General features: G+C 41.2%; 1 protein-coding gene across 2 annotated transcripts in view; it reads right to left on the bottom strand.

The window, feature by feature from the left end:
- Window positions 1-6,483, bottom strand: part of FRMPD4 (FERM and PDZ domain containing 4) — a 531,361-nt gene extending 524,878 nt beyond the window's left edge. Inside the window, exon 1 of one of the 2 annotated variants that reach the window (XM_003793053.2) lies at window positions 5,969-6,483. In XM_003793053.2, coding sequence (XP_003793101.1) covers window positions 5,969-6,009 — 41 coding nt within the window. In that variant the 5' untranslated portion in view covers window positions 6,010-6,483. The remainder of the gene's footprint in view (window positions 1-5,968) is intronic. The other variant, XM_012807155.1, reaches the window with a different exon arrangement.
- Between the last annotated feature and the right edge of the window lie 7,813 nt (window positions 6,484-14,296).

The following is a 14,296-nucleotide window of genomic DNA, read 5'->3' as shown; positions in this document are numbered from 1 at the left end:
TGTTCACCTTTTTTTGAGCTCATCTTTGTCAGATAATCATCATGTTCTCATTTTCAATTAGGCAAATCTCACGAAACTTATGAAACATACTAAAAAAAAATAAACATTAAAACCCTACAGTAAGTTGTTAGCTATAGAGAAATTACTTTTCAGTTTTAAACTTTAGAAATGCTTCTTTCATAAGAATGATTGTTTTCCTCCCACTCAAAGAGGATTTCCAAAAATAAAAACTTACATCTATAAAAACCCATTTTAATATCATAACTTTACTTGTTGAGTTTCTAGCAAGAAAACAGATTTCTTAGAAGTATGAGTTGATGGCTTTTTAAACATCAGTGATCACAAACAATATGTTTGGAATGTCAACACAGAAATAAAAGTTTGTTCTCTGAGACTGAGTCCAAGAGCAAGCTATTTATTTTTAACATGTACACTCCTTTACATTCAAAAGGTACCGATCATGGTAATTGTTCAGCTAAATAAATAAGACGATTTGTTTGCAACAAGTATTAGAATGAATTGTTTATGATTCCACTCACTAATTATTTAGTATAGAGTATTCATCATGTGCCAAATGCTGTAAACCATACTTAAAAATATATTTCTGAAATAATAGTTCATGCAGGAAACCCTTCTCATCTCTTTGCCAGGAAAAAATGGGAATGCTAACTTTGTTATCTAAAACTAAGGCTTAGATTTCTTCAAGATAATTTTCAGAGCTTAAGCACATAATGGCCTAAATTACTCAGAAGGAAGGCAGCATACTTTTGATATTTTTTCCCTGTAAAAAACTAAAAGTAGTTTATAGTTTTACATTACAATGTGCTCAGTCAAATCATAAGAAAGTTAGGTTAAACTCAACTCCAAATTGATACAGCCTACCTCCATTCCTCTGCCTACAACTAAATCCACTTATCTAGTTTTCTTTCCATTTGGAAACAGATTAGTGAAGGTCATTAGCAATTAGGACCAGATGGCTCAAGTATACTGTAAGGAAATACTAGGCATTCTCCCGTTGACTTGATTATCAGTTCACCAGCACACACTGGTAGAAGCTCTCCAAGTAGTACTGGACATTCTTTTTCCATCAGTGTTGAACTAGAAGTTTAAAGCCTTATGGTAGGCAGGCATAACCCTAACAAGTAACTCTCCATGCTCCGACCTGCAAACAAGTAAACTTAATGACCAAAGAATAAGCATGCATGATTTTCCCAAGTGCAAAAAATACTGGTAGGACAATTATGTTTACTTCTAATAGTAGATTTCCAACAGTTACATAAATAATTTAAGATCAGAAGTTTCTCTAAAGATAAGATCTACATTAATTGGGAATGTGAATTAGTGAATTTGAGTACATAATATGCTCAATTAGATGTGCATATTTGGGTATACATGTGGCTACATGTGTGCTGATAATGATAAAGAAAATAAGAAAAGGCTTTGTTTAACTCGAGAGTCAGTAAAATTTTTCTGCAAAGAGCTAGACAGGAAATATTTTAGGCTCTGCATACCATAATTTTTCTGTGGCATCAATGCAACTTAGCTATTGTTGAGCAAATAGGGCTATAGACAGCACATAAATGAATGAGCATGTGTGTGCCCCAGAAAACTTTATTTATGGATACTAAAAATTTTAATTTCATATTCTTCATCTTCTGATTTTTTTGAACCATTTAAAAATACAGAAACCATTCTTAGCTTACAAACTGTACCATAACAGTCAGCAAGGCAGATTTGGCCCATAGGCCATAGCTTGCCAACCCCTGGTTAAATCTATTTATAATTTTCATTTCTTGCTATGATTAGCTTTCATGGCTCAAAATCATTTGATGATAAGGGTGGCAGATTTCAGGACTGTATGTTTCAACAAAGTCAAAAAATGGCCTCAATTTTTCTTATTGCACTAAGCCTGAAGTCACTGGTTTCAAATCCATTCCTTAAAGATACATTTCTAGCTCACCAGTAATGTATATTCCCTCACAGCTAAACTTCCCCAGTAAAGCCCAAGTGGAATAATAAAGTAATAAAGTTGAACAGTGCTCATGTGTGTAAAGGGAGAAAATGAACAGCTGGAAGGGCCATAAACAGAAAGTGAGAATTTCCAGGTCATGCATTGCAAGTACAAGTAAGTTTCATTGCAGCTGACAGTCTGTACCAAAGTCTGATAGTAAGAAGGTGAAATTCACTTGCTCCAGAGAATGAGAGAGGGGTGGCGGGGGGAGAAAGAGAAAGAGAGAGAGAGAGAGAAGCTGAAAACAGCACAAAGTCTGAACCAGTGCCTTCTTCCCACAACTGCCAGAGACTAGAAGACTTTCACAGCTGCAAACTACCAACCCTTGGGAAAGTAGAGTTAAATATTACTAAAACAGGAATCTAGTTCTGTTATGAAACTGTTCATCATTTCACCTCCTGACAGCCACAAAAATCAGCAGAACTCAGAAAGGACTCAGAAGATGAGCAAGTAGCATTTTTAATAAAATTCAAAGCCAGTCTTTGGGGGGTTTTTCACTGCTAGCCTCCAGAGCTCATGATTATCAGCAATATTAATGCAATCATTCAGTGAAAATAGTAGATAGGGGAAAACTCTGACCTTTTACATGTCTTTTTTAACTTTCCCTTTTCCCTGAGAAATATTTAATTCTGAATAAGGTAAAGAACAGAAGTTTAGTAATATCTAAATAGATTTTACATAAAAATGTAAGAAAACTATAAAGACGTGTTTTTTGGTTTTTCCTCAAATATAAGATGCTAGTAATGAAATTAGCATACTTTATTATGGCAGATATTAATCACTTCTATAAGCCACAAAATAAGCTATGCAACTATAAGACAATGCAAAATAAAGCATGCCCCCAAATTTATCTACTACTATAAGCAAAAATCTTTATATCAACAATTGGTACTCAATCATTACCTCAAAGTCTGCTATCTTGCTGAAAGGAAAAAAAAATTGAAGTCAAGCACTCAATCCATGGATACATTGCTCAGTTTAATAACACCCCTATGAGTTTTGAGTTTCAAATCACCTCCCTCAGGCAAAGGGGGCATAATCATATGTTTTTCTACTGGACTACATTCTTCTATAAACATTTGGAAAAGTATATCTGCTTTACGAATGAAATAGTCAATACAAAGAGCAGTAACAATAAAAATATATGCTTGTTTTTATACTATTACTGGTTTATAAAGTAATCATCTGTAATGCACTCATCTACAAGGATGGAAAATGATATAGAATTGTTACCAAGGAAACAGTGAAGTAAAACTGCATGTAAACTATCAAGCAGTTTAATAAGCAGAAAATTAGAAGAACAGGAAAAAACATCTCCAGATAGAACCATGACACGGTGTGCCACCCACAATGGATGCAATCGAGGGTCATAACTCAAATAGATGATAGAAAGGGTCCCAACTATGGTGCCAGCTATTCCAACACTTGGCAACATTTTTTTTAAAAATGATGATCATATGAGAGTACTGGGCTCTAAAGGAACAATTTGAAGTCTGATTTTTCACACGATTCACAGGACATAGATTCTGGGAACAACTGGTTAAATGTAAGTACTTTGAAAAGTCAAAAAATGCAATTTATTAATTCCAGTGTGGATTAATATTCTCTTGGAATTCTCTGTAATTACCACTGTCTTTACTCACAGATAGACACTTAGCAATTATCAGTTACAGCAAATACTTTCTGAATTGCCGTTTGGAAACTCAAGTTTGGAAAACCAAAGGCAAAGCAAAGACCTGGGGTAACTGCGTGTCCTTGCCTCTAAACCAAGAGAATTTTAAGCACTCAAGTAACGACGCTGATCAAAGCTAAATCCTTTAGGAAGATTATCCCTTCTGAAATCAGGGAAATCCTGCAGTGTAAGCACTTTTATACTTCACCTTTGAGAAAAGAACTTGATTTCTGTAACAGTGTTTAAAACACATGCACAAGACTTTCTTCCCTCAAGGGCAAAAACAAACAGCTACAAACACATTTTTGCTTTCTGATGACCCACAAAAAGAACCCGGGGACCATCCTTGTGCTCATACTGAGGAAAAAGAAAAACTTCTTTGGATAGATTTTTTAGTCGACACATTAGCTCAGAATATGTGCACCTTCTCTCTTTAGAATAAACACTCCATCGGATCACATTAAGGATAGAAAGTGAAAGTCACACTCATTTACTAAATTTTAAACTCTGTTTAAAATAAGATACAAATCCCCCCACATCCTGGCTTGGGGTGTGAATATCACGTAGGCATCCTAGAATTTAGTGAAATGAGTCTAAAGCATCTTTTCACTGACACATAGCACTGTTATCTCCAAAGCTCCAAAGTTTAAGGACTAAACTGAGGCTCCAGATATTTTGTTAATCCTTTTGGTTTTAACATTTGAGGCAGCTGAAACTATCTTGGTTACTTGAAGCTATGCTATTGGTTGAAGTTCTCTTTCCCTTTAGCAATGTCTGTATCCATCACACAGAGGGCACCATGCAACCTCTAAAGTCATCCACAGCTGTTTCCCAACCATGGTTCATTATTTGACAGCTGTTTATAAACTAGCCATAGGCAGAAGCATGCAGGAAGTTAATAGAATAGTGGCGTCAAGTCATGGCCCTCTATGAGAACAGTATGAAAGCAAATATTCTGCCACACTGTAATTATCTACTACTTAACACATCAGTCTTCTGACCTGCAGGGCAACACCTCTTTATAGTCTGCTCTAAAACAGAGGTATTTACTCATTGACTGTATATTTCTGCTCTGCGCAGACTAGTTCTAAGTTACACTGGTCCCCTTTCCCTGGGGAAATCTGCTTGTGACATGAAGAACAGCCCATGTGAGTAGTGAGGGGAGGTGGAGATGAGCAGGAAGAATAAACAAAGACCTGTGGATGTTGGAGAGGATGACAACATCCAAACGGACCATTTCTGAAGTGGCCCAAACGGTTAGCAAAGCAAAGTGGACATACATTTCTGCTTCAGGCTACTCAATCTTGCCTGATGCAATCAACACATCTTACTCTGACACTAAGGACTGAAAGAAAACCTAGAATTATCCTCTCCATACTGCATGTGAGTCTTTCAGCTGCATCCTGGAAAAATCCCACTGTCTGCCTGGTAGGTCTAGAGCTCCAGGAGCAGATTAGGCACGGTTTTCTAAAACCTCTCCTCTCTGGCTCTTCCTAGTTAATGCCACACTGCAAAAGGCACAGACCTTACTTCCTGGGTTGAAAGAAGACTTTGGAAGCTCAAGCAGGGCAGAAGAATCAGGAGGCAATGCTCCGACCAGGTAACACCTAGGTGGTCCCAAAGTAGAAATATGCCTCCTCTATCAGCGCTGCCCAAGAAATCAGCCCGAACTGATGATTTTTAGTTTTAACAACATAGCCACTTGCAAGCAAATATCTAAATCTTTCAAGGCTTAAGAATGTATATAGTTACCCTAAGAATTCTTCCTTTTTAATCTCCATGACTTCACCAACTAGGTCACTGCTGAGAACACCTGGGTTAACCTAGAAGCTGACTTGCCAGGGGTGTGGAGGTCTAATTTAGGGGTGGGGGAAAGGAAGCACTTTGGCTTGCTGCTGCTTGGAAGACATGCACCCAAGTTCTAAGCACTTTTGGCTTTCCTTAGCAGTAACAATTGTAACCATCCTCTCTTAGTCCTGAATTATACACTTGACCCCAAGCACGACTGGAGCTTTTCCTTAGGGAAAACAAACTGTCATGAATATTGGTGCGTTCCTGAGGGTGTGTGTATACTCCTTCTGTGTGGTCTACAACCATGGATACATAAGCCCCGCAAGCCAGTGAGAAACAAAGTTGAAGGAGGCAGACCCCCTGGCCACCTTGCTCCCATCTTAAGCACCACTGCTCTCTCCAGCTTTTGCTTTTCCCCAACCTCCCCGCAAATAAGGTACCAAGTTGCCCACGGCAGCGGCCCTGGGTGCCAATAGAACCCGAGCAGCCCCTACCTTGAGAGCTTTGCAATCTTCACAAAGCTGAAGACATCCATGCAGGCAGCGGGGGACCCTGAGAGCGGCAATTCTGTCGCCCCTTCTCACGCCAGCAACTGCAGCCCCATGGCCAGGACCTCAGCGCGCCTGGGGCTCGAGTGGCAGTGACAGCGGGTGGCAGCAGCAGCAGAGCCTGCACCTGGAGGTGGCGGCTGCTACCCCCCTCCGGCCAAGAGCTGCGTGTGCATCCCTGGGCAGGACCATTGATGGGCACCCTCGGCAGCAAAACTCAATGGAAAGGGAGACAGGCAGGGCTTAAGCAGTAGGAGCGGCAGCGCAGCCCGGGTCTTGCACCCTACCCGTGCACTCTGGACACAGGGCAGCCGGGCGCCCACGGGAAGCGAGGCCTGGGCCACCGGCGCCGCTCCGGCTCCGACCCTCCGGCCCCTGTGCCCAGCGCACGGAGCGCAGACGGAGCCGGGAGGCGGCGGGCACACGCGCACGCACCCCTTGCAGCACTGCAGCTGCCTCCCAGCCTCCTTCCCCAAGCTGAGTCCCTGCTCCTCTCCCCACCCCCACCCGCCCGGGGGGAGGGGGCACTTTCCTGTCACCCGTTGCTTGTGCCTCCCGATCGGAAAGATCGGGTCTAACAGCCTACTGCACACTGGAAGACCATGAACGCTACCCCCTCCCTCCCCAAACCAAAGGAGAGCCCAGCCACTGCAGGTTGCCCAAAGCCCTGGTTGGTTCTGTAAACAAAACTAGGCTGGGGAAGGAGCAGGGATGACTGAGACTGGATGGTTTAGGGGAAGGGAAGGGAGATGCCCAGCGCGGCGGGCTCATTTGGAGAGCGCAGAGTTGCCCCTGCTTCTCCACACCACTGGGGTGAAACGTGACCGGCTGGTTGGGAAGGTGTGTCTCTGGACAGCAGCACCTAAAGGAGATTGGGGGGAGGGAGAACCGGGGACGGCACAGCCGCTCCTTCCCAGAGGGGGATGGAGCGGAGGGTCCCAGGAGCCAGTGGCGCCGAGGCGAATTTGAACAGGGCTGGGAAGCCAAGGGAAGAGATGGGATGAGAATCGGGACTGGCAGGCAGAGAGAGCTGCTTTTGCAACTGAGCAGCAGTGAAGAAGGGAAAGAAAAAAACAAAAACAAAACCTTGCCAGAGAAACAAAAACACAGAAACATAAACGCTCACCTTAGGCAGAGTAAACTCCAAGTTGCAGCCATTTAGAACTCCTAGTCTTCTCTTTTACATAATTACCTTGGATAATCACCCTCGTTCATTAACTCAGTTCTATCTCCCAGGAGGCTCAGGCTTTTTTGGGCCCCCTTTTCTTCTTTCTCCTGGAGTCTCAAGGCCTCTTCTCCAAAATCCTTTTAAAATCCCCCCCCCCAACCCCCGACTCTGTGAAGGTCAGCTGGCCACACAAAGTGTGTGCTCTCTCACCCAGCGGGGTTCACCTGGTAGCAGGGCCACCGCAAAGAACAGACATCACCCCCGAAATGTTAGAAGATCTAGCCAGTGCTCCAGTCTAGCTCTCCGAGGGGACTAAGGAAAAGGAAATAGGTTTAAAGTTCCCACACTTCTCCCCTATCCTGATCGGTTGTTAAATTTAAAATGTTCAGTATTCATGCCTAGCACTTACATGTTCTTAAACACACACACACACAGACACACACACATTTCTTTCAAAAACTAAACATAAAGTAAGTAGCAATCTGCAAAATCTAAATGATTTAAAACTAAAGCATAAAATTACATTTTTTTAACAAACAGAATCAATTTTCTTTTAGCTTCCAGAGACGGAGTAGTCTAATTGAACGAACATGGCTACTAACCATGGACCAGGGGAGGCAAGAGGGACCTTGGTTTTGAACCCCCTATTATTTGTGTGAAATAATTGTCGTTTGGGTCTGCACTGTGCTTTATGATTTTTAAGGCATTTTTGCATTTGAGTCTCATAGCAACCCTGTCATATAAGGCAACATGTTTAAAAAAGAGAAATCTTTTCGTTTTGTGCCATAATCTATTCTCAATGTAGCAGACAAAGGGATTTTTTTTAAACGTGAGTCAGATAAGGTTACTTGTCTGATCCAAACTCTGCAAAAAGTCTCTGTTCTCTTTCAAGCTAGAGTCCCATTCCTACGATGACCAAGGGCCTGGCCTAATCTATTCCCATGCACCTCCTGGCCCCCATTTCTTCCCCGACCCAACTGGCTTAAGAAAGTGCACACTGGGCGGGCTCAGCCACGCTGCAGGTATCTTCCCACTGCAGGCTCTTTGCACAGTTGTTCCCTCAGCCTTGAATGTCCTTCCTTCAGACCTCTGCATGACCAGCTCCTTCCCCCTGTCAAAGTCTGTGCACAAATACTCTTCCAAAAAATGATACCTCTGAAAGGCCTATTTAAAACTGCAGGGCTCTCAGGCCCTGGACTCTGAGTCCCTATTAACTGTTGTAGTTTTCCTCATTTGCATAGTGCTTATCATGCACTAGCACTCTATATAATTTATTCTTATCTTTAGTGTTTGTCTGAATCCCTTGCTGGAATGCAAGTTCCACACAGGAGGGGATCTTTGTTTTATTTTTATTTTTCACTGATGGATCCCAAATACCTAGAACAGTGTCCTGGATGTACAAGGAACATAAACACTTGTTGAATGGATAAATTTTATAGCCATTGTGTTTATAGCCAAAGCAAAGCTGGACAAGCATTCCCATAAGTACTGATTCCTCTGTGACTTCATGGCTGACACTGTCCTCTTCCTTCCCCAGTGTCTTTTATCCTCCTTTGGATTCCTAATGATGGTAACAAAGCCCTCTCACATGTCTAGTCCAGTGATTTTCAACTGGTATGCCACGAGAGGAGCTACAGTGTGCTGTGAAAAATGTTAAAGATCATTAATTACATTATTTTCGAAAGAAGTTCAAAGCACAATGAGTATATTCCTTTTTGTACTCTTCCTTTTGATCAACATGATTTAAGCATGCCTTACAAGTTTAACTGTAGGTTCAAGTGCCACAAGATAAAAGAAAAAGGTTGAAAAACACTGGTCTAGTCATTTTTCCTTCTCCCTTTCTACCTTCCCCAAGACAGCGGCCACCAACACCTTCCCTCACCTCTGAGTCAACATGTGGCAGCCCAAGACCACCTCATAATTGAGAAAAGGGGATAAAAAAATACTTTGGGAGAATGTGTTTTGAAAAACTGCTTCCTTTGGAGCACAGTTGAGATGCTCCTTTTAAAAGGACTAGCCTATTAATCAAGAATTATTCCGGATACCAAATAGCTAGTTATTCAACGGGGAAAGTGACAGGAAAATAGGCAGTGTGTTTACTTGGTGAGAGACAGCCTCCCTTCAAGACATCTGGACTACCTGGAACAGCGCACTGTGGGGCTCTGCCCTGTGCCAATCTGTGTACTACAGTTATGAATGGTGCAGATGCCAACTCTCCACAGCATAAAGCCACCAGAGGAAATGACTGGCTTCTGCAGGTCCTTATGCACCTCTGATATAGTAATTATCTAGGATGTTTTCTAACGGACTGATACAATTTTTTAAAGCCTAGAGATTCATCCCCTCTTCCTTTGTTTTTCATGGATGTAAAAATAGAAGAAGCTTCTCTCTTGAAATATGCTAACACAGCTGGTTTGTTTATTCTTTTTTCAGAAGATGACAGGGGTACAAATATTTAGGTTACATGGGTGACTTTTGTATTGCTTAAGACAAAGTAACAAATGTGCCCACCACCAAACAGTGTACACTGTACACACTAGGTTTGATTTCACGCCTCTGCTACTTCCCCTCCCTCCTGCCCCACTTCTGTTTCCAGGTTTACTTCTATCTGTGCACATGAGTGCTGTTCAGTTAGTGCCAATTTAATAGTGAGTGCATGTGGTGTTTGGCGCATCTTTCCATTCTTGCTATACTTCACTAAGGAGAATGATCTCAAGTAGCATCGAGATTGATACAAAACAAATTGAGTCCCTTTTTAATAGCTGAATAGAACCCCATAATGTGTGTGTATGTACATACATACCACATTTTGTTAGTCTACTCATGAATTGATCAACACTTGGATTTATTCCACATCTTTGTGATTGTGAACACAGCCAATTGATATCTTTAAGCCATTTCAGCAGAAGAGACAGAGATTTGAGTAGCTAGGCCTCGGTTCTGTCTCTTCTGTGTGCCAAATGTGTGTTGCTGAGGTTGGGATAGGGTTCTGGCTAGCATGAAATGGATCTGCCTAAAACAAAAAAACCAAAGAGTGAAATCTTGAGTACATTTCTAAAGTTTTATCTTCAGCTGGTATAATTTCTGAGGCCCCTTCTAGATCTTCAAGGGATTTACTAATTGAAAATGATATTAGCCTTGAGAATCTACTTGATTTGCTCTACTTAGATGTAAGTGACATTTGGTGGTTTCTGAAAACTGGACACACTTTCAAACACTTGAATGTATTCACGAATAAGAGTAGGTCTTGATCAAGGTCATCAGATCCAGACAAAATCCTTTAACTTCTTTGAGACTCAGTTTCCCACTTGTAAAATGTAAATGATTACATCCCTACCTTGCATAGAGTGAGCACTAGATGTTGGGTGCCAATTTAGAGTTAGCTACATGTGAGTTGAGGCACGGGATATTAACTCTAGCAAGATTTCCACGACTGTCTGAAGCCTTGGCAGTACAGTTAGGAAAAGATTCAGCCTCTGAGGTCACCATTTTGAAGGTGAAAACATTTGCTTGGATTGATTAGAGGTAGGCATTTTTGCCTAAAAATCAAACACGTTGTTGCCTGGTCAGTCACCAAAGCCCTAAGCTGTGGTATCTTTCATACCCTAGCGGCTTCTCAGGGAAAAGACAAGGAATTTCTTTGTCACTATTAAGCCCTTATCTAAAGCTGGCGTTAGGAATCTGCTATTGAACCAGATGTTCCATAGAAGATAGCAGCTAAGGGCTGTTTTGCAGCAAATGACAGCAGAGAGAGCACTATGCATTTCTCAGTTGGACTGCAGCATCTAGACCATCTGGTCTCAGTCCTGAAAACAGAAGCAAACAAAAGCAAGATATACATGCAATCAAGAAATATTTATGAAGTGTCTCCCATGCACCAGGCACTGTTCTAGGCACTAGGAAATAAAATAGGCAGTAAGGCAAATTTCTGCTCTCATAGAACTTACATTTTAATAGGAGAGGTAGGTTATACACAACAAAATAAGAAAACAGCAAATGGTGATATGCAGAGACTTAAAGTCATTTTGATTGAGAGAAAGTGATAAGGTGGCTATTTAAGATCCAGTGGTTAAGGAACATCTCTTTAAAGAGGTGACATTTAAACTGAGTTATGAAGAACAGGAAAAAGTCTGCCGCTGAAAATTCAGGTGGAAGAACATTCTACACTGAAGGAACAGCAAGGACAAAATGAGGATGGAGTCCTTGAGGCGGGAACGGTGGTTTAAAGACTGGGAAGGCAGCCAGTGCTTCTAAAGGCTACTATGTTAAATGAAGTGAGAGTGGTTGAATTTGACTTATATTTTGAATGACCATTCTTGAGGGACGTGAGTGCAGGGGCAGGGAAATGATTTAACCTACTGCAATAATCGAGGCAGGAGATGACAGTGGGTCCAAAAGGAACATGGCAAGGCGGTGGTGAAAAGTAGCACTTTATAGTAGCACTGAGTGGGGCCAGGTGGGAGGATCACTTGCGTCTAAGAGCTCAAGATCAGTCTAAGCAACATCCCTGCCTCTGTAAAAAATAGAGAAATTAGCCAGGCATGGTGGTGTATGCCCATAGTACTTGGGAGGCTGAGGTAGGAGCATCCCTTGAGCCCAGGAGTTTAAGGTTGCAACAAGCTGTCACGACACCATTATGCTCCATCCTGGGTGACAGAGCGAGACCCTGTCTCTAATAAAATAAAATAAAATAAAATGGAAAACTCATTGATTTATGTTACTTAAGAAGTGCCCTAGTTCCCTTCTCCAGGCCCAGAACATGTAAGAAGCAGAAGGCTTTACCCAGCACTGTGCTTATACACCTGCCTCCCCTCCCATTCCTCTGCATGAGCTCTCCCACTCTGCAGGCCACCCTTCTCTGGTCTGCTCAATGCTCTCATTTCAGCACTTTCTTTTTCTCCTATATCATCACTTGGTCCCGAACTGTTGGGTCATTCCCCTGTACATCCGAATATGCCAGTCTTTATCTAATCTTTAACAAACTCTCTTAACCCCCACAATCATTGTCCCTTCAGCTAAACCCCATTTTTTGCTAGCCTTTATGGCAAAACTTCTCCCAAACTACCCCCATTTGCTGTCTCCCACAGCGTCCTGAATCTGTTCCATACATGTTTTCTTTTTTATTATTAGATCATAACTGTGTACATTACTGCATTTATAGAGTACAATGTGCTGACCACCCTTACACTCACCACTCCATTGAAATTGTCCCTGTTCAGTGTAACCAGGGACAGCCACGTAGCTAAATCCAATGGCCAATCCCCTGTCCTTACTTACCCAGGTGACAACTCTCCATAAAACATTTTCTTCACTTGGTTTTGGGGACACCACACTCTCCTGGTTTTTGTCCTCCCTGCTTGTTCATTCCCACACAATCTCTTTGTTACTCTTTTGTCACTGTATCCCATCTTGCCAACCTCTGAACATTGCAGTGTCCCAGGGTTCAATCCTAGACCTTCCTCTCTCTTCCTAGGTGATGACATTCAGTTTTATGATACTTAACATCACCTATATGCTGACAATTCCCACATTTACATCCCTCAATTCCAGACCACCTACTTAAGGTCTCCATCTGATATCTAATGAGCACCTTGAACTTAACATAGCTGAAAACTAATTCCCATAGAGGAGACTTCTCCCTTCAGAGTCTCTGTTAATGTCAACTCCACTGTTAAGGTCAATTCCATTCTTCTAGTTGCTTAGTTTCAAAATCCACAAGCCACCTTTAACTTTTTTTTTACCCTCCTAAACCTCACCTCAAACAATCAGCAAATTTTTCAGTTTTACCTCCAAAATAGATCCACACTATTTCACATCTCTCCAAATCCACCACAATCTCCTGTGCCCAAGCTTCCTTCGCCTCTCCCCTGGATAACTGCAGTGGCCTAGTAACTGCTCTCCCTGCCTCCCACAAATAACCTTCCTTTCTTACTTCTCACCTTGCACTCATATCTCAATATTCTATAAAACTAGGAGAGGGACCAGGAATTGGAAAGCAAGATAAGCTGGTTTTTAAAGATTGTTTTATCAGTATTAAATAAGGGGATGAATTATTACTATACATTTATAAGTTTTGAATTTTCTAAATGCTTTTGTTCCTTGAGTCCTAGAAATAACCCTGTAAGTTACAAAAGAAAGGTATTATTGTCCCATTTTAGGGATGACAAAAGGTGAGACTAGAAAAGCTAAGTGATGACAGCAATTCTATGTATGAAGATTTTTATAAGGAGCATTGTTTCTTGGGGATACATCTAACATCATAAGGGAAGCTTTTAAATACAGAATTGTGGAATAAAAATGTCTCAATTTCTATTGCTATAATTCAATTTTTTTCTCTCATATTTGATTATCCTAAGGGAGACGCAAAAATTTAAAATGCCACGTGGGGCATTAGGAAGACCATCAGACAAGGCAACACGATTTTTTGGTTCCATTCTTAAATCCATAAATGGAAGTGACACCTATGGTCCATCTTACAAGGGTACATGTGAATCTTTCTAAAGGCAGAATGTAAATGTCTTAACACAATAACTAAGAAAATACCATGAAGGCTATGTTAACCAGTTTGGTGAAAATATTTCAAATTGTATATAAAACCAGCACACTGTACCCCATGACTGCATTAATGTACACAGCTATGATTTAATAATAATAACAAAAGATATTACTAAACTTTTCTTAGTGTTGACCCCCTCATCTATAAATTTTATGTGCTAAAATAAATTTGCATAGTCTCATTCTCCTCCCCTTCTCATGCAATGTAGGTACACAAGTGAATCTTCCTAAAGAGATATATGAAATTTTGAGATGCCATCTACTTTGGTGATTCTGTAATCAAGAAGGTTAGGTTCTACAGGAACAAATGTTAAGATCAAAAATTTTACCTGTCAGTCAGTAGTATATCTATAAAATAGAAATGACTGCTCATTGCTCTGGCAGCTGACTTTTATTCAAGGTTAAGAACCATATTTGCTATATGTACCTTCCACTAGGCCTTATTAGACCACTTAATTTCCTTTATTTCTTTATTCCCACCCTCTCTCACCTATTTTGCTCAGGCATATATATACCAAACGTCTGCCAATGTAGGATTATAATTACCACTT

The sequence above is a fragment of the Otolemur garnettii genome, unplaced genomic scaffold (genome assembly GCF_000181295.1).
Source record: "Otolemur garnettii isolate 467f Iridium unplaced genomic scaffold, OtoGar3 scaffold00065, whole genome shotgun sequence".
NCBI lineage: Eukaryota > Metazoa > Chordata > Mammalia > Primates > Galagidae > Otolemur > Otolemur garnettii.
The sequence above is the reverse complement of the archived record's forward strand: the minus strand, read 5'-3'. Positions and strand labels throughout refer to the sequence as shown.